This window comes from Pistacia vera, unplaced genomic scaffold, assembly GCF_008641045.1.
Source record: "Pistacia vera cultivar Batoury unplaced genomic scaffold, PisVer_v2 Contig818, whole genome shotgun sequence".
Taxonomy (NCBI): Eukaryota; Viridiplantae; Streptophyta; class Magnoliopsida; order Sapindales; family Anacardiaceae; genus Pistacia; species Pistacia vera.
The window spans coordinates 328,330-352,821 of NW_022196688.1; the positions used below are offsets into that span (position 1 = coordinate 328,330).

Consider the following 24,492-nt stretch of genomic DNA (forward strand, 5'->3'; position numbering starts at 1 on the left):
TTCAATAACACCTTTAAAATTAGTTTCTGCCATCTCCATGAGCAAACTGCAAACCCTGTTTACTTAAATAAAAGCTTAATTTCATCTCAAATTATATCACTAAGATCAAACATGGCTGACTTTCAAGTCTGCAGCGTTTTCTTCATTTGGGTAGTTTCCATGATTTTGATGAGAGCAATCTTTAGAAAAACCAAGACCAAATCTCTTCTTCCACCAAGCCCATTGGCCCTGCCAATCATTGGACACCTTCACCTCCTCGGCCCCTTACCACACCAAGCTCTTCACAAACTTTCAACTAGCTATGGACCTTTAATTCATATTCGTCTTGGCTCTGTCCGTTGTGTTGTTGCTTCTTCCCCAGAAATAGCTAGAGAGATTATTAAAAACTATGATACTTGTTTATGTGGGCGTCCAAAATCGATTGCTATCAACTACCTTTCATATGGCTTGGATGGTTTCCTTTTTGCTGATTATGGACCTTACTGGAGGTTTCTTAAGAAACTATGTGTGTCTGACCTTCTTGGTGGTAGGACTCTGAACCGGTTTCTTCCAGTCAGATCTGAAGAGGTAAGGCGGTTCATAAACTTTATGCTGAGGAAAGCAAACGAAAGCGAGGCAGTAAATGTTGGAGGAGCGCTAACAAGGCTAACAAATAACGTAATATCTAGAATGACTATGAGTCAAAAGTGTTCGAATAATGAAGAAGAAGACGATGAGGTGAGGAAGTTGGTAAAAGCTGTATTTGAGCTGATCGGGAAGATGAATCTGGCAGATTTTATTTGGTTTTGTAAGAAATTGGATTTGCAGGGATTTGAGAAAAAGGCCAAGGAAGTTCGTGACAAGTTTGACTCCATGATGGAGAGAATTATAAAAGAGCACGAAGAAGCAAGAAGGATAAAAAGAGAAACGGGGGGAGATGACGAAGATGATGCAGTGAAGGATTTCCTTGATATTCTACTAGAGGTAGCAGAAGATGAGAGCTCGGAAATAAAGTTGAGTAGAGAAAACATAAAGTCTTTCATCCTGGTAAGACAGTATTGCTTAATTATTGTTGTATCATCTTTGTTTTCTAATATACTGTAATAAGACATCGATTTATCTATTATTTTCTATAAAGGTCCTCAGTAATTCTAACAACGATTTTTATAATTAAACATGATGATATTGAAATTAGATAATCACAAAAATCAAAGTTTTAGGAATTTTCTTTCTCAATTGCACAGGAAATTTTTTCAGCTGGTACCGACACATCTGCCAGTACTATGGAATGGGCACTGGCAGAGCTAATCAATCACCCAGATGCGATGAAGAAGGCAAGAGAAGAGATAGATCTCGTTGTGGGAAGGAGCAGACTAGTGGAAGAATCAGATATAGCTAATCTTCCTTACCTCCAAGCTATTGTGAAAGAAACGATGAGGCTTCACCCTAATGGCCCACTGATCATGAGAGAGTCGATTGAAAATTGTACTATTCAGGGTTATGAAATTCCAGCAAAGACAAGACTCTTCATTAACGTGTGGGCTATAGGAAGAGACCCAAACCACTGGGAAAACCCACTTGAGTTCCGCCCGGAAAGGTTTCTCGGTGAAGATGAAAAGAAGCAGTTGGATGTTCGAGGACAACATTTTCAGCTTTTGCCTTTTGGTGGTGGAAGAAGAGCGTGTCCTGGAATGTCATTAGCACTGTGTATGATTCACAAAGCAGTTGCTGCTATGATTCAGTGCTTTGAGTGGAAGCTTTCTGATTCTGGAGAAGATGGCACTGTTGATATGGAAGAAGGACCTGGACTAACTCTTCCAAGGGCTCATCCCTTAATTTGTTACCCGGTCACTAGGCTCACTCCATTCCCATCATTCTGATTCATCATAACATATGATATTGTGATAAAATAGAATACTATTTCCTTTTTTACATGTGAAATACTTGGTTCTTATTGTGATATACGCTGATATATTTGATCATGGTGACAAGTATTTTAATTAAATTTTCCATATCTGGATTCTCATATATAACTTGAATTTATTCCTCCCAAGTTCAGGTCAACAATTTACAATTTTTCTTTGACCCAGTCAACTTGCGATGAATGTGACTGTCTAATGTCTGATATGTCAACCATTTCAAACTCTTAACGCATCAATAATTAGAGTTTAAGCAATCTGATGTCTGTTGCCTTATGGAGAATCTTGATGTGAAGCATAAGTATGTCCGCTGTTTTCCAGTATGAAGAAACATTAATTTACGTTGTCCATTGCATATACCTTCTGTTCTCTAGAGCAGTAGAACTCCCAGGTATTCATAATTATTCAAACTATACTATTTAAAATAAATATCACCAAACAAAATCTAAACAATTTCTGGATTGCACAGGATATTTTTGCAGCTGGGACTGATACATCCGCTATAACGGTAGAATGGGCGCTGTCAGAACTAATCAATCATCCAGAGATAATGAAAAAAGCAAGAGAAGAGATTGATTCTGTAGTAGGAAAGAGCAGACTAGTAGAAGAATCAGACATTGCCAACCTCCCCTACCTCCAAGCTATAGTAAAGGAAACACTAAGGCTTCACCCCACTGGTCCAATGATCGTGAGAGAGTCAACTGAAAACTGCACTATAAATGGTTACGACATTCCAGCAAGGACAAGACTCTTCGTTAACACATGGGCTATAGGTAGAGATCCGAACCACTGGGAGAACCCACTTGAATTCCACCCGGAAAGGTTTGTTGTTGAAGATGGAAAGAGTCAGTTGGATGTTCGAGGACAACATTTTCATCTGTTGCCTTTCGGAAGTGGAAGAAGATCATGCCCTGGAACCTCACTAGCACTGAACGTGGTTCAGGCAACTCTTTCTGCTATGATTCAGTGCTTTGATTGGAAGCTTTCTGGAGGAGTTGTCACTGCTGACATGGAAGAAGGACCTGGACTAACTCTTCCAAGAGCTCATCCTCTAATTTGTGTCCCAGTTACTAGGCTTAATCCACTTCCATTACTCTGATTATTCACGAAAGAATAAGAAACTAGACCTGCTGATCCTTCCTAATTGTGTGGTTCTTTATGCAAACTTCGAAGGAAAAAAATACACAGTATGCTGGAGGAAATTTTTGTACTTGTTAATGTAAGATTTACTTTTGTTTTAAATTTCATATATATTACTGCTTTTGGGGTTTGTTCTCTGGTATATTAAATGCCTTGTCAAATTACCAATATTATAAATTTTTCTCCGTCAAATCCTAGAAAAAAAAAAAAAAAAAAAAATACACTTTTATTGTCTTCAAAAGTTATATAAATAGATAGAACATTTAAAGATAACCATTTCGATACCAATATTCAATCCCAGATTTGCCAAAACAATCTTCTTGTCCTCATACATCTATTAATTATTTCTAAAATAATTTTTTTATACAATTATTATACTAACCTATATTTAACATTAATATGTAATTAACAATCAATCATAATTTAAGGGTATAATTATAATCTAAAATTAATGTAAAAATACATTACTAATTTACAAAGATAGAGAATTTTATTTAGACCTCATTAATTTTAAAAAACAAATACAACCCATATCTTAATACTATTTTTAGTATATTAGGTGAAAAAAAAATCAACACAAAATTCTTCCTCTCCACTAAGCATATAGGTCTGGTGGGCAATTGTCGATGATAACAATTAGGTCACATCAAACTATCAAAGACCAACGCAAAAACTAATGCATATGATATACATTATGTAATTTTCCAACTATCAGAAAATTAACACGCATGCACCGGCACTAGCAGTATAATATTTGTTTAAATATTAGCTGAAATCCCCGTTTACATTGCTCTAAACAAAGTTTTTCAATAACACCTTTAAAATTAGTTTCTGCCATCTCCATGAGCAAACTGCAAACCCTGTTTACTTAAATAAAAGCTTAATTTCATCTCAAATTATATCACTAAGATCAAACATGGCTGACTTTCAAGTCTGCAGCGTTTTCTTCATTTGGGTAGTTTCCATGATTTTGATGAGAGCAATCTTTAGAAAAACCAAGACCAAATCTCTTCTTCCACCAAGCCCATTGGCCCTGCCAATCATTGGACACCTTCACCTCCTCGGCCCCTTACCACACCAAGCTCTTCACAAACTTTCAACTAGCTATGGACCTTTAATTCATATTCGTCTTGGCTCTGTCCGTTGTGTTGTTGCTTCTTCCCCAGAAATAGCTAGAGAGATTATTAAAAACTATGATACTTGTTTATGTGGGCGTCCAAAATCGATTGCTATCAACTACCTTTCATATGGCTTGGATGGTTTCCTTTTTGCTGATTATGGACCTTACTGGAGGTTTCTTAAGAAACTATGTGTGTCTGACCTTCTTGGTGGTAGGACTCTGAACCGGTTTCTTCCAGTCAGATCTGAAGAGGTAAGGCGGTTCATAAACTTTATGCTGAGGAAAGCAAACGAAAGCGAGGCAGTAAATGTTGGAGGAGCGCTAACAAGGCTAACAAATAACGTAATATCTAGAATGACTATGAGTCAAAAGTGTTCGAATAATGAAGAAGAAGACGATGAGGTGAGGAAGTTGGTAAAAGCTGTATTTGAGCTGATCGGGAAGATGAATCTGGCAGATTTTATTTGGTTTTGTAAGAAATTGGATTTGCAGGGATTTGAGAAAAAGGCCAAGGAAGTTCGTGACAAGTTTGACTCCATGATGGAGAGAATTATAAAAGAGCACGAAGAAGCAAGAAGGATAAAAAGAGAAACGGGGGGAGATGACGAAGATGATGCAGTGAAGGATTTCCTTGATATTCTACTAGAGGTAGCAGAAGATGAGAGCTCGGAAATAAAGTTGAGTAGAGAAAACATAAAGTCTTTCATCCTGGTAAGACAGTATTGCTTAATTATTGTTGTATCATCTTTGTTTTCTAATATACTGTAATAAGACATCGATTTATCTATTATTCTCTATAAAGGTCCTCAGTAATTCTAACAACGATTTTTATAATTAATCATGATGATATTCAAATTAGATAATCACAAAAATCAAAGTTTTAGGAATTTTCTTTCTCAATTGCACAGGAAATTTTTTCAGCTGGTACCGACACATCTGCCAGTACTATGGAATGGGCACTGGCAGAGCTAATCAATCACCCAGATGCGATGAAGAAGGCAAGAGAAGAGATAGATCTCGTTGTGGGAAGGAGCAGACTAGTGGAAGAATCAGATATAGCTAATCTTCCTTACCTCCAAGCTATTGTGAAAGAAACGATGAGGCTTCACCCTAATGGCCCACTGATCATGAGAGAGTCGATTGAAAATTGTACTATTCAGGGTTATGAAATTCCAGCAAAGACAAGACTCTTCATTAACGTGTGGGCTATAGGAAGAGACCCAAACCACTGGGAAAACCCACTTGAGTTCCGCCCGGAAAGGTTTCTCGGTGAAGATGAAAAGAAGCAGTTGGATGTTCGAGGACAACATTTTCAGCTTTTGCCTTTTGGTGGTGGAAGAAGAGCGTGTCCTGGAATGTCATTAGCACTGTGTATGATTCACAAAGCAGTTGCTGCTATGATTCAGTGCTTTGAGTGGAAGCTTTCTGATTCTGGAGAAGATGGCACTGTTGATATGGAGGAAGGACCTGGACTAACTCTTCCAAGGGCTCATCCCTTAATTTGTTACCCGGTCACTAGGCTCACTCCATTCCCATCATTCTGATTCATCATAACATTTGATATTGTGATAAAATAGAATACTATTTCCTTTTTTACATGTGAAATACTTGGTTCTTATTGTGATATACGCTGATATATTTGATCATGGTGGTCATCTGTTCTCCCACATTTTTTGGGTAACCAACTACAGTATTTTTTCGACGCCAAGACCCTTTTTTTTTTTTTTTTTTTAAAAGAAACGCCATGTTGGGCTTTAGTAACCACTATTCCCTTCTGCAGCTCAAGTTGATATTAGGTAAGCATTATGAATTTATGATCCGTTCCTTAACAAATCATCTAACACGACACCTCACCTAATCCCACCTTTCTTCTAGAGTTGGTATACGAAAAGCCTTTTATAATCAAATTTCTCATTCTCTATTTCTTAATTTAATATACTTGGACAAATTCTACGATATAATACATGAAATATATTATATTTACATAAACAGTGAGGTCTACTAATAAGGTACCATAGAATATTATAAAAATTATTCCACGGATTATACTATCTCTAACCACAAACACCAAATTGGTACAAGTTTTACACCAATTTAGTGTGATTTATGGTATATTTCACTATTGCATCTCCAACTCATTGCATCAAATATTACATCAAAAGGAATATTCTCTTTCTTTTCTTTTTTATGTAATAATCAATGATTAATCTATTTCACTCATTATTTTTATATATATTAATTAAATATTCAAAATGATATTTTTATTAAATATACCAATTTAAAAAATTAAACATTTATTTAATCAAATAAATATTACATTTAATATAGAAAAAGTATTACATCTAATATAAAATGATACAAAAAAAAAAAAAAACAACAACAACACAAAAGTAAAATTTCATATTGATAGTAATTTAATTTTCTGAATTAATATATTATTCACACAAATTCTATATTGATAGTAATTTAATTTTCCAATATTTTGATGATCTTAGAGGATCCGAAACTAATCTACCGGAATACTAAATTGTTATTTTAGTTTATGTTGTACTTTCTTTTAATTTTAGTGTTTTTAAATTATTGTTAATTTTTATTTTGAATAATTGTAGTTTAATATTTGTATTGAAAAAAGTTTTGTTTTTAATTTTTTATCATTTTTTTAATTATATAATTATTAATAAATTTATTATTATAAATATTAATATAAATAATAATCAAATTAACGTAGTTATAAATAAAAAAATATTTTTTATAGTGTTTAAACAATATCACGTATACCAATTTATTATATGAAGTTGGATTGGAGCTTTTTTTTCACACCATTTTGGTCTTTTGACGCTGGGTTGGAGATACTAACCTAACTAAACTTCTTACTCATAATTGAAATTGAATTATGCTTGTAGTTCCTTTCTGGCCAATACAATCATGCGAAGCTCCATGAAGAAAATCAACAAAAATGAGAAGTGGATAAATAGCAAGAGGTGACACGTGGACCCCATGCCCACGTGTCACAGACTCCCAAGCAGTTTTGTTTCCGCCCATTGTTAGTTTTGTACTTTTGTTTATGTTTTAGAAAAGACTAATAATGGCCTTCACTCTCCCTTTTATCCGATGATAGCTTGGCTCCCCCATTGATATTCTTTCAATTATTCTCTTGCTCTCTATCCTTTTGGGTCTAAGCGTTTTTCTTATCTTTGTTATTCTCTCTGCTCTTTTTTTCTGTTCAAATTATCATTTGGTGTCCAATTTTTGGTGTTGTTGGTTCCTAAATTGTAGAGTTTTCATTTTTTAATAAAATCTAATTCATTAGATCTGTCTCTTTATTTCTTGATTATCGTTTTATCGAAGTCTTCGTCAATTAGATCTATGACGTGTTTTTTGTGTTCACTACATAGAAGCATCTGATAAATAATTTTTCATAAATACAGCTTTCGCTATTCATAAGATTTTGAGTTGTAATTTCCTCCGATAATCCACTATTCCTGAATAATCTCATCTGGGTTCCTCTTAAATTCACTTGATTTGATTAAACGAACAAAACTTTCATTGATTTTTGTTATTTTAACCGTGGGGATGGTGACAGTTAATCTGGGAATGCTTCACTATTTAATAGACCACGTATATGGTGCATTTATGCACCGAACAAAGATGAGCACACCTTTTTTTTCAAGAGGGTGGGGAGGCTCAAAGCTTGAACTTTTAGAGAAAATGATCAAGCAATTGTTTCCTGAAGTTGAAGGCCAAATCTGGCCTCCAACCTTGATTCAGCCCATTTGGAGAACAGTTTGGGAGACCAGAACTGCTGTTTTGAGAGAAGGTGTTTTTAGGACTCCTTGTGATGAGCAGTTGATTAGTGCATTGCCTCCTGAGAGTCACAATGCAAGGGTTGCTTTTCTTGCACCTAAATGTGTGCCCCCTCAGAGGATGGCTTGTGTGGTTCATCTTGCAGGTATCGCCACGGTATACTTTTTATTCCTTTTGGAGGCCAATCTTCTTTTTGGTTGAGTTCTTATTAAACAGCTAGGTGATTGAAAGTTTAACATTTTGATGCTTTAGTGGAGAATTTTGTTAGGTGTTTGATTTATGCTTCTGCTTGTTATGTTATAGCATTCTAGATGGATTGGGTTTTATAAAGAATGTTGGGTTGTTTTACAATTCAGTTGAGGATTATATAGTTCCGCATTCTGTTTTATTTTCGGTGGAGAAATGAATTGAGTTAGTCATCTTTGGTTTCTTAATACGCTGTAAAATAGTCTAACTTAGCTCGTTGTTGGTGAATTGTTAACGTTTATGGTGGAGGGTTGGATTTAGAACGATTGGATTCTTTTTTGTGTCGAAGAAGTTTGAAGTTCAGGGTTAGTGTTAGAATCTTTTCCCTTCACACAGGTAGAGTGCTCTGGTTAATTGTGTTGTTCTCTTAAAAGTATTTGTGGAGACCATCTTAGTCTTTGAAGTATGTATTGGTTTGCTTATTTGCAATGTGACAAACCAATCATTGGCTTGTTTCTTAGTTTATCTTGTATCATAATTAACTTTTCAACGTAAATATCATATGTTTCATTATGGATTACCCACCAGCTGTTGATTGTCGAATGATACTATGACCAGATTCAGTATTAGTTGAGAAGTTTTATCAATTCAAATATTTCGAGAGTAGCACATGTTAAAATTAGAAATTTATTTCTGATCTTTTTCATAACAGTTGCTAAATAATTTCTGAGCTTCACATTATGTTGTTAAAATTTAAAATTTTAAGTTGGCCTAATTGAAAATCTGATTTATTTATAATCCCACCAAAACTAGGAATTGTATCGCAAGCTTCTTAATGATGTTTTCAATTGAATCTTACTATTGTTGTGATTTTGACCATCATCCCTCGTCTTTGAATTTCAAGTTGTAATCTTTCATTTGCAGGCACAGGGGACCACACATTTGAGCGGAGATTGCGTCTTGGTGGACCATTGTTGAAGGAAAACATTGCAACCATGGTGCTTGAAAGGTAAGAGTCTATTGTATGTTGCCATATACTTTTAGAAGCCGAAAACTGAGCTTCCAGTTATAAGATTTTGATTTAATGTAAAAATGTAATTGCAGCCCATTCTATGGTCAACGGCGGCCTATGCTGCAAAAAGGCGCAAAACTTTTGTGTGTTAGTGACTTGCTTTTATTAGGAAGAGCTACAATTGAAGAGACACGGAGTCTTTTGCATTGGTTGGACTCTGAGGCAGGGTTTGGCAAGATGGGTGTCTGTGGACTTAGCATGGGTAAGAAAAAGTCATTCTGATCTCTATTTTTTAAATAATTGTAAGTGCTCTTCCTTTAGTTAAATGTTTGTCCCTTTGACAGTTGAAATAAGTTGGTTGCAACCAACTTATGAGTTCAAAGTCGTGAAAGATATTTCAAAGCAGAAAATGTTCGCACCAATGGTGTAATAATTACACAAATCATTTAGTCCAATTACCTTTTCAAAATTTGATGCCTTACTGAATCTAGGAGGAGTACATGCTGCAATGGTTGGAGCACTGCACCCCACACCTGTTGCAACCCTTCCTTTTCTCTCCCCACACTCCGCTGTTGTAGCATTTTGTGAGGGAATATTAAAGCATGGCACTGCATGGGAGGCACTGAGGGAGGATCTTGCAGCTCAGAAGGCTGTAATGACTCTTGAGGAGGTCAGAGAACGGATGAGAAATGTATTGTCTCTCACAGATGTTACACGCTTTCCAATCCCCAAAAACCCCAATGCTGTGATTTTTGTTGCCGCAACTGTAAGTACCATATCTGATTATCATCGTGTAGTCACTTAGAAATGGCCCCCTGACTTCTTTTTCTTGACCAAGTTAGTATCAAATGAAAGTTGGGACTGATCATAAGATCAGTCTTAACCAGTAGGCCCACTCTGTTCAAAATTATTGAGTCAGTGATCTTAATGTATTCAACTAAATAAGGTTTTGTATCTTTTCAACTCTTGATCTTCTACTTTTTTTCTTACCATCAATTCATTCTTCATGCATTTTAGGATGACGGTTACATACCTAAACACTCAGTGCTGGAGCTTCAGAAAGCATGGCCAGGTTCAGAAGTGAGATGGGTCACCGGTGGCCATGTTTCATCCTTCCTTCTCCACAATGGTGAGTTTCGCAAAGCGATTGTGGATGGGCTTGATAGATTACAGTGGAAAGAGTCTCCTCTATGACTGGCATTCATGTGAAGAAGAGACTGTTGATTTTGTTTGGGTATTCTTCTTTCCCCTTAATTCTTTCAGAACTTGTAAAATGAATTATAATTGATATCTGAAAAAACCCCTTTAAAGAATAGGGTAAGGGATATTTTGTTTTGCAAGCTTTACTGTTGGAAAAAATGTAAAATAACTTCACTGACATCAATAATGAATTGACGAAGAAATTTTTTAAACTGTTTGGAAAATATTTAATATGGTTGTACCTTCATTCTTGCTTTGGCCTTTTCCATAAATACTTGAGAAGAAAAGGATGGAAAAAGAATAATGTATTTTACAATTATTATCTTGTGCTGTGGAGACTAGAGAATGACTAGAAGACATCCAAGAAACGAGGATTAGTGACTAGGAATTGCTGCTTATCACGAGCTCTTGAACTATCAAATTATCTTTTGCTATTGGTAGAATCGGGTTTTGTAATGTCAACTGAAAACCAATTGGCAACCAATTAAGAAGGTCAAAGCATTTTAGTATGGCATTCCACGATGTATCCTTTGACATGTTGAAAGAATCATTCACATGAGCCGGGTGCTGTTGTTGCCCCACTACCAAAAATCGGTTTCCCTCATAATCCTCCTACGCATGAAATACAAGTGTTTTTGGTGAAGATGGCAAAACATGATTGTAATAGCTATCAGTTAGAAGCTACTGTTAAAAACAATCTATGGCTTTAGAGCCAAAGTCTGCTTCCAGGTGCAAAGTGTTTGGTTGAAGGTGGCGTCTCTAGAGGTAAGCTTTTGGACTCCAACCGCATGGTCATTAGCCTGTGGAACAGGTTATGCACATTTTCATTAATTTTAGATGATAATACTGATGCAAAGATGATCATATTCTGATAGGAAGTAAAAGCGTTAGGAAAGGTTACAATAGTTCTGAAGTGAATTGTATAATAGAAGTAAAGGGCAAGCATGGATGGTATAAGCTACGCTTGCAAAATCATTGTCAGAGTCAGACTCCATGCGGACCACCAAGGGTGCGTCATTCCCAACTTCGCCAATGCTTTTCTGTAATTTTCAATTGGGTCTAATTTGATTTTGGACCCTTAACCAATCTACTCGAACCCAATAAGAGGACGAGGAATTGACTGCAGAGTTCCGTTTATATCATTTCTACTATTATGAGAAATACACAATGTTTCATATCATACATGATTTTTTTTTACTCCTATTTTTTAATGTCTGGACATAATTTTTGTCAAAAATCTGATAATATATACTTCGATTTTGAACTTTTGAAGCCAATCCGTTTTTTATTTTAATCATTCAACCAATACCCCAAAACAGATCACAATAGTAAATTACTGGAATTGAAAAAAATGGAAGATTGCCCAAGGATGCGAATGGATCCATCGGCCTTTAACTATCAAGCCGTCTGCTTTCCAGTTACTGCACTCACTTGCAGCCTGCAAGCGGCGCGCCACACAAACACTTGTTATGAAAATACGTCGAATTGTCGAAGCTCTGCAACTTCCCTCCTACAGGAATCTGCCCACACAACCTGTTATAACTTACATTAAAGAACTGTAAATCCACTGAAGTCAGTTGCGTTGGAATGCTCCCGAAGATCTTGTTGTGATTCAGGTCCAACGATGTCAAGCTCGTCGGAAACTCAACCTTTGACAGATTAAACGCCAACAGGTTTCTAGAAACGTCCAGTTGCTGAGTTGTCTTGTTTATCCCGAACAAAAACGAAGCATCGCCTTCAAGTTTGTTCCTAGACAAATCAATGACGTTAAAATCCATGTTGCCTAAAGAGGGAGGTATTTTACCAGAGAGCTGGTTGTGTGACAAGTAGAGCGATGGTACTTGGCCATTGAATGCACCAAAAGAGTCTGGGATTGGACCCGTAAGCTTGTTTCTATCCAAATGAAGAGCACCAAGATTTTGCAACTTGGAAAGGGAACTGGGGATTGAGCCAGAAAGATTGTTAAAAGAAAGATCCAAGAATGTTAAGTTGTTGAGTTGGCTAAGGAAGTCTGGTACTGAACCAGACAGATATGTCCAGCTAAGACGTAGAAACTTGAGGTTCTTGAGTTTGACAATGGAGGGTTGTATAGGGCCAGTGAGGTTGGTTAGCTTATGAAACTCTAGAGTTTCAAGGTAAGGAAGATCACCGACTTCAGCAGGGATTTGACCGGGGAGATCTCCGGAGAAGATGGTGAGAGAGTTAATGCGGTTAGTGGTGAGATCACAAGCGACACAGTACCAGTTACAACAGTCTGTATCTGGGTTCCAAGAAGCGAGTATGTAAGGGTTGTTAAGGGCTTTTTTTATCTTGAGAAGAACCTGTTTGTCATTTGGGTTGCAGAGATCAGAGAGAGAAGAGTGGAGGAGGGTGGAGAAGATGAGGAGAGACAACAGTAGGGTACTGTTAGTGTTCATGTTTTGCGTTCAGAAGATAGTTTTGTTTTGATGAGAAAGAGAGATGGACATTTATTTATATAATGTGGCATTGGCAAGACAGCTCCTCAAACACCGTTGAATATTCAGCGCAACTCCAAAATAATGAGCCGAAAAAAATATGTTGACTTTCTAAGGTCAGTGAATGCAACTTGCTAGATCATTTAATTAAGAACCTCTCTTGGAACTCTCATAAGAGAGAAATTTTGGAATCTTCCAATATTTAATGATAAAAACAAAAACAAGATATGATCGGGATTAACAGGAAGTGGACTAGTCAAGAATGAGGTCCACCTCCTTAAAACATTATCTTATGAGCTGGAGTCTTTCAATTTTGTATGTAAGACCTCACGTACACCTCCACTAGTTTTCCCAAAATACAACCTAACTTCCAACACAATTGATCCTCAAAATTAGAAAACTTTGACGTTTTAAGTAATTCCGTTATAGAGATAATATTAGTCAAGTAATTAAACTACACTATTTTAATTAGACTTCTCTTCTAAGGGAGATGAGGTTATCAATTTCCTTTCTTAAAACTGAAATCCAATATGATATATGCTTTCATGCATTAATTTGAGGTTGAAAAAGATGAGTCCGCACCGCACCTAGTTAAGCATTCAGTGGATGAAAGTTGCAACCCATCAAAACATTATTCTAGAAGCAGTAAGTTACAAGCACAAGGAAATACAAGATGCATTTATATTGCCCGCTTTGGGCTTACCACCAACTTAGTAGATTCTACTTAATTAGATCAAGACTTATAAAAATCTAATCCAAGTCTCCGGATAGAATTTTGGCATGAAAAATTTAGCATAATATGTAATATTAATTACGAGGCAACAATAATGAACATGCACAATTTGAAATTTGAATCCTTAGAGAAAAGGGGCGCTCAAGAGAAACTCCGTTGTAGCCTTATCATGAAAAGTTGAGGAAAAATAAAACGAAAAAAAAAAAAAAAAAATTATTGAATCAGTTTGGTTAGTAAATACTTGGAGTGAGAGTAAAAATAGCGATGGGTGATAAACTGTATTCAATCTCTTTGACTGACTATCAACATATAGAACAGTGCAATAGATATTCTAAAGGGCCTTTGACAAGAAAAACGCATAGAAAATTATCGGGCTTTTTAAGGTTCGCCACAAAAATCAGGTATGCGTGATAATTGGTATCTGTGGCCATAATAAGGAGTAAAGTTTGTAGTTTTAAATACAGATGTTCAGATCTATTGATTCATGAATACGTTTCAAACGGGTTATTGGGTCAAATGGTTTTATAGCATAATTTAGATTCAGAAACAAAAGCCCATCCTGTAGAGAATGTTTAAAACTGCAGGATTGATGTCACTAGGATATGAATCTAACCTATAGCTCAGACAAAAAGAGGTAGAGAGTGTTTTTGAGTCAATCAATACTCCCACTTTCCTCGATTCTGAGCCTCAGACAGATTGTTCCCTCTTACACTTACTTTGCCGTAGAAGTTCAGAGCCTCAGAGTGGTTACTTTCATTGTTTTTTGTGCTAAAGTCTATAATCAGCGATGTAGAGGTCAATGTCACCTTAAATTGAATCTATTAGGGTGTAACTATTGTAAATAATGATTAATTGTTAATCTATAGTTAGTTAGTTTTCTAATTACGCTTTCTGTTATAACTAATTCATTATAATAATTGCTATTTATATAGCTGGCTTCTGATTTGTTATAATTAATAAAAGTAGATCATTCTTTCTTCTCTCTCTTCTTCTTCCCGAGCTTAATATGGTATCAGAGCAAATTTGATCCGCTACAAATTTGCTTGTTTTCTTCTTCTTTCGTTGATTGTTCTTGTCTTCTTCAATATGGCGACTCTTTCCTCGAATTCTGGTGATTCCAATTCTGGAAAGCATACCAATTCGAATCATTCCTCCATTGAAGAACCTTCGAATCCCTACTATCTTCATCATTCTGATAGCCCTGGGCAAGTGCTTGTCTCGCAACGGCTCACCGATGATAATTACACCTGCTGGAGTCGCTCGATGTTAATTGCACTATCTGTGAAGAACAAATTGAGATTTGTCAATGGTTCTATTCCTAAGCCTCAAGGTACTGACAATAATCTGCTCAATTCCTGGATTCGCAATAATAATATTGTTATATCTTGGATCCTAAATTCGGTTTCAAAGGAAATTTCTGCCAGTATTATTTTTGCTTCTTCTGCCCGAGAGATTTGGCTAGATCTTAGGGATCGTTTTCAACAGAGGAATGGACCTAGAATTTTTCAGCTTAAACGTGAATTGATGAATTTGCGTCAAGAACAGAGTTCTGTTAGCATTTAATTCACAAAGCTGAAAACTATATGGGAAGAACTGAGTAATTATCGGCCTAATTGTTCTTGTGGAAAGTGCTCTTGTGGTGGAGTTAAAAATCTTAACAATCATCATCAAATGGAGTACATAATGTCCTTCTTAATGGGACTTGATGATTCTTTCTCTCAAGTTCGCGGTCAGTTGCTTCTCATGGATTTGATGCCTCCTATCAATCGTGTTTTCTCTCTGATTGTTCAAGAGGAACAACAAAGGAGGACTAATCCTTCCTCTGATTCAAGCAATTCTACTGGCACAATGGCCTTTGCTGCTAAAACAGATGTTGCTAAGTTTGGTGGATCTAGTTCTCAAAATTCTCAGAATTCTAATTCCAATGCTTCCAAGAATCAGAAAAGAGATAGGCCTTATTGCACGCATTGCAAGATTCTTGGACATACTGTGGATCATTGCTACAAGATCCATGGATATCCTCTTGGATATAAATTCAGATCCAACAACAATTCTAATGCCGCTGCTTATCAAGTTTCTACTTCTGATCATAGATCAGATCAATCTAATTCTTTTGGAGGTTTTGTTCAGAATCTGAACTCCAATCAATATCAGCAGCTAATGTCCATGCTTTCTACACATTTGAGTAGCTCAGCAAAGGTCACCAATGCTCTTGATCCTTCTCAAACCAACTGTCTCACAGGTATTTGCTTCTCTGTGTCTTTGAGTCCTTTGTTTTCATCCAATCAGTTCTGGATTGTAGACTTAGGAGCTACTCAACATATTTGTTCACAAGCCAGCGCCTTTGTTTCCTTGCATTCTATTCATCACACAACAATTACTTTGCTAAACCATTCTCAGATTTTGGTCCATTTTGCTGGTGATGTTAAACTGCATTCTGACCTTGTGCTTAAGGATGTATTATATGTTCCTCAATTCAAATTCAACTTGATCTCAGTCAATGCTTTAGTAACTAGATTTGGCCTTACAGTGAGTTTCCTTCATGACTGCTTTGTTATTCAGGATCTATCCACCAAGAGGATGATTGGCAGGGGTGACAAAGTCTAAGATCTCTATGTTCTTAATGTTCAGTGTTTGAATTCTATTTCCAATGCTTTTGTCAATAATGTTTCTGCTCATATTTGGCATAATAAGCTAGGACATATTTCTTTTAAGAGACTTGATTCTTTGAAAGATAAGTTGAAATGTGATGTAACTAGATTACATAAGTCGGATCCTTGTTATATTTGTCCTCTTGCTAAGCAAAGAAGGTTGGCTTTTGAATCCAATAATCATTTGTCCAAATTTCCTTTTGATCTTGTGCACTGGGATATTTGGGGGCCATATCAAATTGTTTCTTATACTGGTCATCGCTTTTTCTTGACTCTTGCTGATGATTGCACTCGTTTCACTTGGGTTTATTTGTTGAGGAATAAATCTGATGTTGTCTTTGTGATACCGAAGTTTTTCAACATGGTTTCAACTCAGTTTAAGCCAAAATCAAAGTATTTCAATCTAATAATGCACCTGAGTTATCTTTTACTGAGTTTTTTCAAGATAAGGGAGTTTTGCATCGGTTTTCATGTGTTGAAAGGCCTCAACAAAACTCGGTTATGGAGCGAAAACATCAGCACCTCTTGAATGTGGCTCGTCATTGTTTTTTCAATCCAAGATTCCAGTTTCTTTTTGGACAGATTGTGTTCTTATGGCGGCTTTCTTGATTAACAAAACTCCTTCCCCACTATTGAGGCACAACACACCTTTTCATTTGCTATACAAAACAACTCCTGATTACACTCTTTTTTGAGTTTTTGGTTGTTTAGCATTTGTTTCCACCTTAGCTGCTCATCGAACCAAGTTCCAACCTCGTGCTCGAGTTTGTACTTTCCTTGGTTATCCGCCTGGTATGAAAGGTTATAAGTTCTATGATGTGGAGACCAAACAAGTTTTTCTTTCCCGAGATGCTGTGTTTCATGAGGAAGTGTTTCCTTTTCATGCTATTACTAGTTTAGATCAAGTTACTGATCCGTTTCCAGATTTGGTTCTGCCACATTCTTCATTACAAGCTCATTTTATTCCAGATCTTGCTTCTTCACATGTTCATGATCCATTTGTTCCCTCTGGTGTTGCTTCTACTTCAGCAGCTAATATTCCAGTAGATGATATTCTAGCAAATGCTCCTTCTCCTTCTCCATATGGTGGTGTTATTCTTCGCAAATCTACCAGGATGATTCATCAACCTCATTACTTGAAGGATTACCATTGCAATTTACTTGCTGAATCTTCTACTCATGCTTCCACTTTTGCATCTTATCCAATCTCTAACTATATCTCTTATCATGGCCTTTCTGATTCACACAGGCAGTTTGTGCTCAGCGTATCCTCTCAGGTTGAGCCTCAATACTATCACTAAGCCGTGAAGTTTCCTGAATAGAGATTGGCTATGCATGAAGAGTTGAAAGCTATAGAGGCAAATAACACCTGGACCGTCACTCCTCTTCCTCGTGACAAGCATACCATTAGATGCAAATGGATTTATAAGATCAAGCTTAAATCAGATGGATCTATTGAGCAACATAAGGCTCGTTTGGTAGCTAAAGGTTATGCACAACAAGAAGGTTTGGACTTTGTTGAAACTTTTTCTATAGTGGCAAAATTAGTGATTGTAAAGGTTCTTCTTGCTCTTGTTGCCTCACATAATTGGCATCTAGCTCAACTCGATGTCAACAATGCCTTTTTAAATGGCAATCTTTTTGAGGAAGTCTATATGGATCTCCCTCTAGGCTATCTTAGACAAGGGGAGTCCTCTCCATCTCAAGGCAAACTAGTATGCAAGCTTCACAAGTCAATTTATGGTCTCAAGCAAGCTTCGAGACAATGGTATTCAAAATTTTCTCAAGCTTTGATCAAGTTTGGCTTTCTTCAGTCCAAATATGATTATTCTCTCTTCACAAAAGGTCATGGATCCTCTTTTATTGCTCTTCTAGTTTATATACTAGTCCTTCATCTCAAGCTATTGATGAGCACAAACAGTTTCTGCATACACAGTTTAAGCTCAAGGATCTTGGTTGTCTCAAGTACTTCTTTGGTCTTGAGATTGCTAAGTCCAAGCAAGGTATTGCGCTTTCTCAACGCCATTACACCTTACAATTGCTTGAGGACACATGTTACTTGGCTTGTAAACCCACTGCTGTTCCAATGGATCCAAAACTTCATTTAGCTGCCACTGAAGGTGAACTGCTTCCTGATATAACACACTATCGCCGGCTTGTTGGGAAACTTCTTTATCTCACTTTATCTCGCCCAGATATCATTTTTGCAGTTCACAAGCTCACTCAATTCTTGGCTCAACCTCGACTTCCTCATCTCAAGGCAGTGCATCATCTGCTTCGTTACCTCAAGAAAAGTCTTGGTCAAGGGTTGTTGTTTTCTTCTAATTCTTCCTTACAGCTAAAAGCATACTCTGATGCTTGTGTTCCAGTTCGTTTGAAAGCATTCTCTGATGCTGATTGGGGATCATGCCTTGATTCTCGACGCTCTATTACAAGTTTTTGCATCTTTATTGGAGACTCTTTAGTCTCTTGGAAGGCCAAAAAGCAGACCACCGTCTCTCGATCCTCAGCTGAAGCTAAGTATAGAGCTCTTTTCTCTATTGCCAGTGAGCTTATCTGGTTGCAGCAACTTCTTCAAGATCAATTCTCGTGCTTTGCTATATTGTGACAATCAAGCTGCGATACATATTGCCTTTAATCCAACCATTCATGAACGCACTAAGCATATCGAGATAGATTGCCATTTTGTTCGTGAAAGAGTTGCTTTGGGAGTTCTCAAATTGCTGCCCATTAGATCTCAATACAAATTGGCTGACATGTTTACTAAACCCCTCCCATCTACTTAGCTTTTTTCTTTGTTGTCCAAGATGGTTATAAAGGACATTTACAAGCCACCTTGAAGGGGAGTATTAGGGTGTAAATATTGTAAATAATGATTAGTTGTTAATCTATAGATTAGTTAGTTAGTTAGCTTTCTAATTACGCTTTCTGCTATAACTAATTCATTGTAATAGTAGCTATTTATATAGTTGGCTTCTGATTTGTTACAATTAATAAAAGTAGATCATTCTTTCTTCTCTCTCTTCTCCTTAGCTATTCTTCTTCCTGAGCTTAATAGAATCCAAGCCATGTCTTTTATCAAGTTACTTATTACTTTGTGTTAAAAAGTAAAGTGATTTCACTCTATCATGGGTTCAATTCCAACTCCCAAGTCCCAACGTCCACCCTTGAAATCTAAATCTAAATCTAAATCTAATTGCACAGAGAAAAAACTGAGAACAAGATATGATGTAGAACGTCTAGCCGAGTAATCCATGGAGCGGGTTAAGCGTCAGAAGTTTATACGTAAAGCCCAAAAGTCCTAAATAAGCATGTATCATTCAAATGGTCATAACTTTTGATCCAAGGGGAGTTACGTGGCTCGTAAGATATTGACGAAAATCTCTTTTCGAGCCCGAAAATGTGGCAACCCACTTTAGCTAGTTGAAGGCCCTTTTTGAGGTCAAAATCCACTGTTTTGGTGTGTTTTGGGCTATTTTAGTTATCTGTGCGTTTTTCCTATTTTATCTCGGGTTTTCTTGTTTTAATTAATTTAGATTTTGTTTTCTTTTATTATTAGGAGTCTTATTAAGGTTGGTTGTCACCCTAAATAAACTTATTTTTCATTTTGGATGTTATTCAATGAATTATTCAAATTTCATCTCAGACTTTGAGGCTTAAGTTTTTGGATTGAGACTTGTTTATCAACCCTAAATGTATAGTAGAGTGTTATCCTTGTTTTATTACGCTAACTCACTACGCCAGTTGGTATCATAGCCAGGTTAAATTCATCTGATCTAATGGCAAGTGATGAAGTTGTAGGTGACAGCCGTTCTCATGGTGAAGATTGGGGAGCTGAGACCTAGCAAGGGGTGGTTTTGAGAGCTTTGGAGCAATGAATGGATCTCAGATTTTAGTGTTTGGAACGACGCTTTGAAGAAATTGTAGATCAACTTAATGCTTTAAGTGTAGATGCCAATAGAAATAAGAATGACAAAAGGCAACGTACCGAGGATGATTCCGCTCATGGATAACCTATTGGCATACCTGTTTTTGCAAATAGACGTAAACAACAAGTTTACATGGAAGAGTCAAACAAAGAAGATATCTATTATGTAGAAACTGAAAGGAATGTTAGGTATGGCCAAAATCAGTATGGTGACAAAGAACCCAACGAATTCAGATTAAAGGTAGATATCCCTTGCTTTAAGGGAAATTTAGATATTGAGGAATTTTTAGATTGGATGGTGGAAGTAGATTGGTTTTTTGAATATCTGGAGATCCCAGAGGGGGAAGAGTGAAACTGGTGGCATGTAGATTAAAGGCAAGAGCTTCTGCCTGGTGGAAAAGATTACAGGCCAGAAGATTTCTTAAGGGGAGAGCACTAGTTAGAACATGGTATAGAATGAAACAATTGTTACAAAGGGATTTTCTTTCTCTTGATTATTAGGGGTGTTCAAAAGTAGTTAACCGAACCGATTAACCACTTTTCTGAACCGAACTGGTTTTTCGGTTCGAGAAAAATCTCGAACCGAATTAGTTTGGGGGGAAAACGGGTTTTTCGGTTAACCGGTTTTCCGCTTTTTTTGGATAAAACTTATTTTTTTTTATTTTTTCCTAAATTAAATTGTAAACATAAACAATACATATCCAAATAAAAATTAAACATTCATACATATCCATTGACCACTACTAACAGTACATTAAAAATTGATACAAATAAAAGTCCAAAATGAAATAAAAATAAAAGTCCATAATAAAACAACAAAATAACTAAATAAGTCCCAATGGAAAACAACAAAAGAAATTGTGCAAATACAACTCCATAAGTAGAAAGCGGAAACCAACATTAAGTCAATACGAGTAGATCTCCCAATTTCTGCCCAAATAAAAATTAAATGTTAGAAGTTTATAAAAATTAAATCACATTTTTTTTCATTGGCTACAATAAAAAAACTATTAAAGAAATCAAACCTCAATTAAATTTTGCAAAACCTTCAATCATCAAGATGAATACGAGTAGTATTTCCCATTGCCGAAGACACAAATTCTACAAAAATAGGTCATATAAATAATGGTTAAATTCAAAATACAGTCAATAAATCCAATAAAGACAACATAATAACTAATAATTGAAAGTAAAGCAAAAAATTTACCTTACTCAAGCTCTGCTATCTCTTCCAAGCTCTCCTCAATCATGAATGGTTTACGTGTAGCCTGAATCCAATCTTGTGTACAAATAAGAGCCTCCACCATCTTAGGAGTGAGGGAGCTACGAAATGGATCTAATACATAACCCCAAATGCTAAACGCTGACTCAGATGCAACAGTAGAAACCGACATAGCCAACAGCTCTCGTGCTATCGAAGAGAGAACTGGATATCTATTTGAATTGACTTTCCACCAACTCAAGATATCAAACATCTTGTCCTTGTGACACTGCTCACATTCATCCTCTAAATATTTATCAATCTCAGATTTGGTCACCATAAATTCCTGTCCAGCCATTGCCTTATCGTACATACAATATATTAATTCTAATCAACATTTACATCTTCAACATTAACCTGACTTGCTTGTTGAGATTGTTGACTAGATTGCCCACTTGGAGAAGCATAAACGAGCTTGTATTGGTCAAATAGAGAGTACAAAGTTGTATGCACTTTTGTTTTCAAAAGTTTAGCATTAACATCATCATAGGAATTACTAATAACCCAATTCACATATCCTAACTTGAATCTAGGATCCAACACCACTGCAATGAATAACATTAAGTTGATGTTATCAATATTTGACTAATATTTATCATGTTTTCCCTTCATTCTCTTAGCCATAGTACTTAAGCCAACATCATTACTTCTACACCATGTTGAAATCTGCATTCCAATGGCAAAGATCTCGCGCATGTATGCATTGCCGGTAACAAAAAGTGAGCATGACACACGTAGAGTAGCATCATAGAAAACTTTCAAAAAAGGTAACAAGTAACAGACATACTCCCAATCACTAGGCGTAGGCAAACCCCTTGACTTTTCCCCTCTAGTAAGTTCATCTCTATACTTAATGTCTTGGATTTCCAACAACTCAAATGCTTTCTGAAATTTTAAAGCCATATCCAACATTAAGTACGTTGAGTTCCACCTTGTTTCTACATCAAGAACCAAAAGATTTTTTTGATCAATCTTTTCTTGCTCTACACACTCCTTAAACCTTTGTAATCTCGCTGGAGAAGACCTTACATATCTCACTGCAGAGCGAATTATAAAAATGGAGTCCTCCATGTCTTTTAACCCCATTTTTACATTGAGACTCAATATATGTGCACAACACCTTATGTTCTGAAAGTCACCATTCAAAACACTACCCTTCCAACTTTCTAATCGATTCTGGAGATATCTCATTCCAACATCATTAGAACTTGCATTGTCAACGGTAACGGTGAAAACCTTAGAAATACCCCAATCAAGCAAACACCTCTCAATTTTCTTGCCAATCAATAAACCTTTGTGACTAGCAATTGGACAAAAGTTTAAGATATTTTTGTGTAATTTCCAATCATCATCAATGAAGTGAGTCGTCGAACACATATAGTTAAGGTTTTGGCAAAATCTTCATGTATCCGTGGTAAGACTTACTCTCTGACTAAACTTACTAAAAAAAGCCTTCAACTTATTTCTCTCATTAACAAAAATATTAAAACAATCTCTAGCCACAGTAATACAAGAGGAAACTTGAAATAGAGGTTGTGCATCTCTCATCATATCACATAACCCCTCATGCTCTACATGCCTAAAAGGTAGCTCATCAACAATGATCATTCTAGCTAGAGACTGTCTAAGCCTATCTGGATTGAATTTCCAAGTTGTAAGTGAAGATTGTGTGGAGGTGGCAGCAGTACCGCTTGATTGGTTATGTGATTGTGTCTGTTGAAAAACTAAGATCCTTTGTTTCTTATCCATCACATTCAATTACATCAATTTAAGTGATTCCATAGACAACTAGTACCACTTTTACTTGGACATGCAAGCACATTCCCACAATAATCACACGTTGCTGTCTTATCATCCTTATTCTCACAAGGATTTACAGTAAAGTGATCCCACATGTCAGAAGTATTCTTTTGAGTATTAGAACTTACACGTTTGGGGACTCATGGTGGTCGTGGATTGGGATCCATAGAAGGCTGTAGGGCTACCAATGAGTTTGGAGTTGGATTCCGACTAGTTAGTGTCTCAGGGCTCTCATCAGTATTAAAATGGTCAACGGCCATGGGATTGGATTTGGACATCTGCAATATCAACACAAAGAAATATGTGAAAATTATTAAAACTAAAGACTAAGATAATAAATATATAAACAAATAAACAATCTAATCAAAATATCTTACAGCCTCTTATCTCTATCTTAAAAAAATAAAAAAAAAATGTAACTTATTTATTCAATTATGTAGATCAAAGACACATGCCCTGCAACTGAAAAAATGAATTTGAGTTTTTCCCCAAAACCAAAAACCAAGTTTATGAATAAATAATCATAATCTTCAGGTAGAAAATTGAAGGATAATAAAAAGTAATCAAAATGAAGAAGAACCATCCTCCTTTCTGTATCAACATAGAGTAAGGAAAAAAGAATCCTAAACGACACCCGCATTGTTCAAGAAGCAAAATCTTAAACTAAATAAAACGCAATCCAACCCCACATCAAATTCAGATGGCAGAAAGAAACAACAACACAAGTGAACTTAACTAGATTAGCGATTCAAAGAACAAGACTACACCGAATCTAAGACTACAAGAAACAAAGCATAAAAAAGGCAACGTCAACATTTAAGAAAGACTCCACATTCTGCGAATACCGAATCTACAGAACAGCCCTACAAATTTAACTCAATTGAAGCAAACATTATAAAGTTTCTTAATTTTTTTTTCTTGGAAATAATTATGAAAAAACAGTAAAATGAACTGGAGTTTATACCATAAAGATGAGATCTTTATCACACATTCATATCATCAACCATTTAAAGAGTGAAACTTGAGATAGAGCTGCTCCTGATACCTGATCATTTGTGTGTCTCTGTGAGTGACTGAGTGTGACGAATTTGGAGAGAACTCAAAGAAGATGAAGCTGAAGAAGATCAGGGACGGAGCTGCTCCTGTTTATCAGAAAACTATATAGAAGAGAATGGAGCTTGTCCTGCTGCTGGAAGAAGACGATGAAGTTGCCTCTTGCCAAAAGAAGATGACAAAGCTGCTGGAGCCTAGAAGAAGACAACGAAGCTGTTGGGGCCTGGAAGAAGATGACGAAGCTACCATG

At 36.2% G+C, this 24,492-nt stretch overlaps 6 protein-coding genes across 6 annotated transcripts; 5 read left to right on the forward strand and 1 right to left on the reverse strand.

Moving 5' to 3' along the window:
• The first annotated feature begins 2 nt into the window (after window positions 1-2).
• Window positions 3-1,941, forward strand: LOC116117593 (cytochrome P450 93A3-like). The gene is made up of 2 exons (XM_031403615.1): window positions 3-1,026; window positions 1,224-1,941. Exons 1-2 carry the CDS (start codon window positions 112-114, stop codon window positions 1,857-1,859), a joined length of 1,551 nt encoding a protein of 516 aa, XP_031259475.1. The 5' UTR covers window positions 3-111; the 3' UTR covers window positions 1,860-1,941.
• A 232-nt stretch (window positions 1,942-2,173) lies between these two features.
• LOC116117548 (3,9-dihydroxypterocarpan 6A-monooxygenase-like) lies at window positions 2,174-3,056 on the forward strand. Its single transcript, XM_031403558.1, has 2 exons — window positions 2,174-2,218; window positions 2,368-3,056. The coding sequence occupies exons 1-2, from the start codon at window positions 2,174-2,176 to the stop codon at window positions 2,995-2,997; spliced, it is 675 nt and encodes a 224-aa protein (XP_031259418.1). The 3' UTR covers window positions 2,998-3,056.
• A 789-nt stretch (window positions 3,057-3,845) lies between these two features.
• LOC116117556 (cytochrome P450 93A3-like) lies at window positions 3,846-5,702 on the forward strand. Its single transcript, XM_031403563.1, has 2 exons — window positions 3,846-4,869; window positions 5,067-5,702. The coding sequence occupies exons 1-2, from the start codon at window positions 3,955-3,957 to the stop codon at window positions 5,700-5,702; spliced, it is 1,551 nt and encodes a 516-aa protein (XP_031259423.1). The 5' UTR covers window positions 3,846-3,954.
• A 1,518-nt stretch (window positions 5,703-7,220) lies between these two features.
• LOC116117557 (protein ABHD18) lies at window positions 7,221-10,613 on the forward strand. Its single transcript, XM_031403564.1, has 5 exons — window positions 7,221-8,107; window positions 9,073-9,157; window positions 9,253-9,422; window positions 9,652-9,926; window positions 10,178-10,613. The coding sequence occupies exons 1-5, from the start codon at window positions 7,732-7,734 to the stop codon at window positions 10,352-10,354; spliced, it is 1,083 nt and encodes a 360-aa protein (XP_031259424.1). The 5' UTR covers window positions 7,221-7,731; the 3' UTR covers window positions 10,355-10,613.
• Window positions 10,614-11,625: 1,012 nt separating this feature from the next.
• Window positions 11,626-12,821, reverse strand: LOC116117559 (polygalacturonase inhibitor-like). The gene has a single exon (XM_031403565.1). The coding sequence runs from the start codon at window positions 12,775-12,777 to the stop codon at window positions 11,788-11,790; it is 990 nt and encodes a 329-aa protein (XP_031259425.1). The 5' UTR covers window positions 12,778-12,821; the 3' UTR covers window positions 11,626-11,787.
• A 2,411-nt stretch (window positions 12,822-15,232) lies between these two features.
• Window positions 15,233-17,501, forward strand: LOC116117549. Its single transcript, XM_031403559.1, has 3 exons — window positions 15,233-16,078; window positions 16,181-16,664; window positions 16,912-17,501. Exons 1-3 carry the CDS (start codon window positions 15,233-15,235, stop codon window positions 17,499-17,501), a joined length of 1,920 nt encoding a protein of 639 aa, XP_031259419.1.
• Window positions 17,502-24,492: the final 6,991 nt, after the last annotated feature.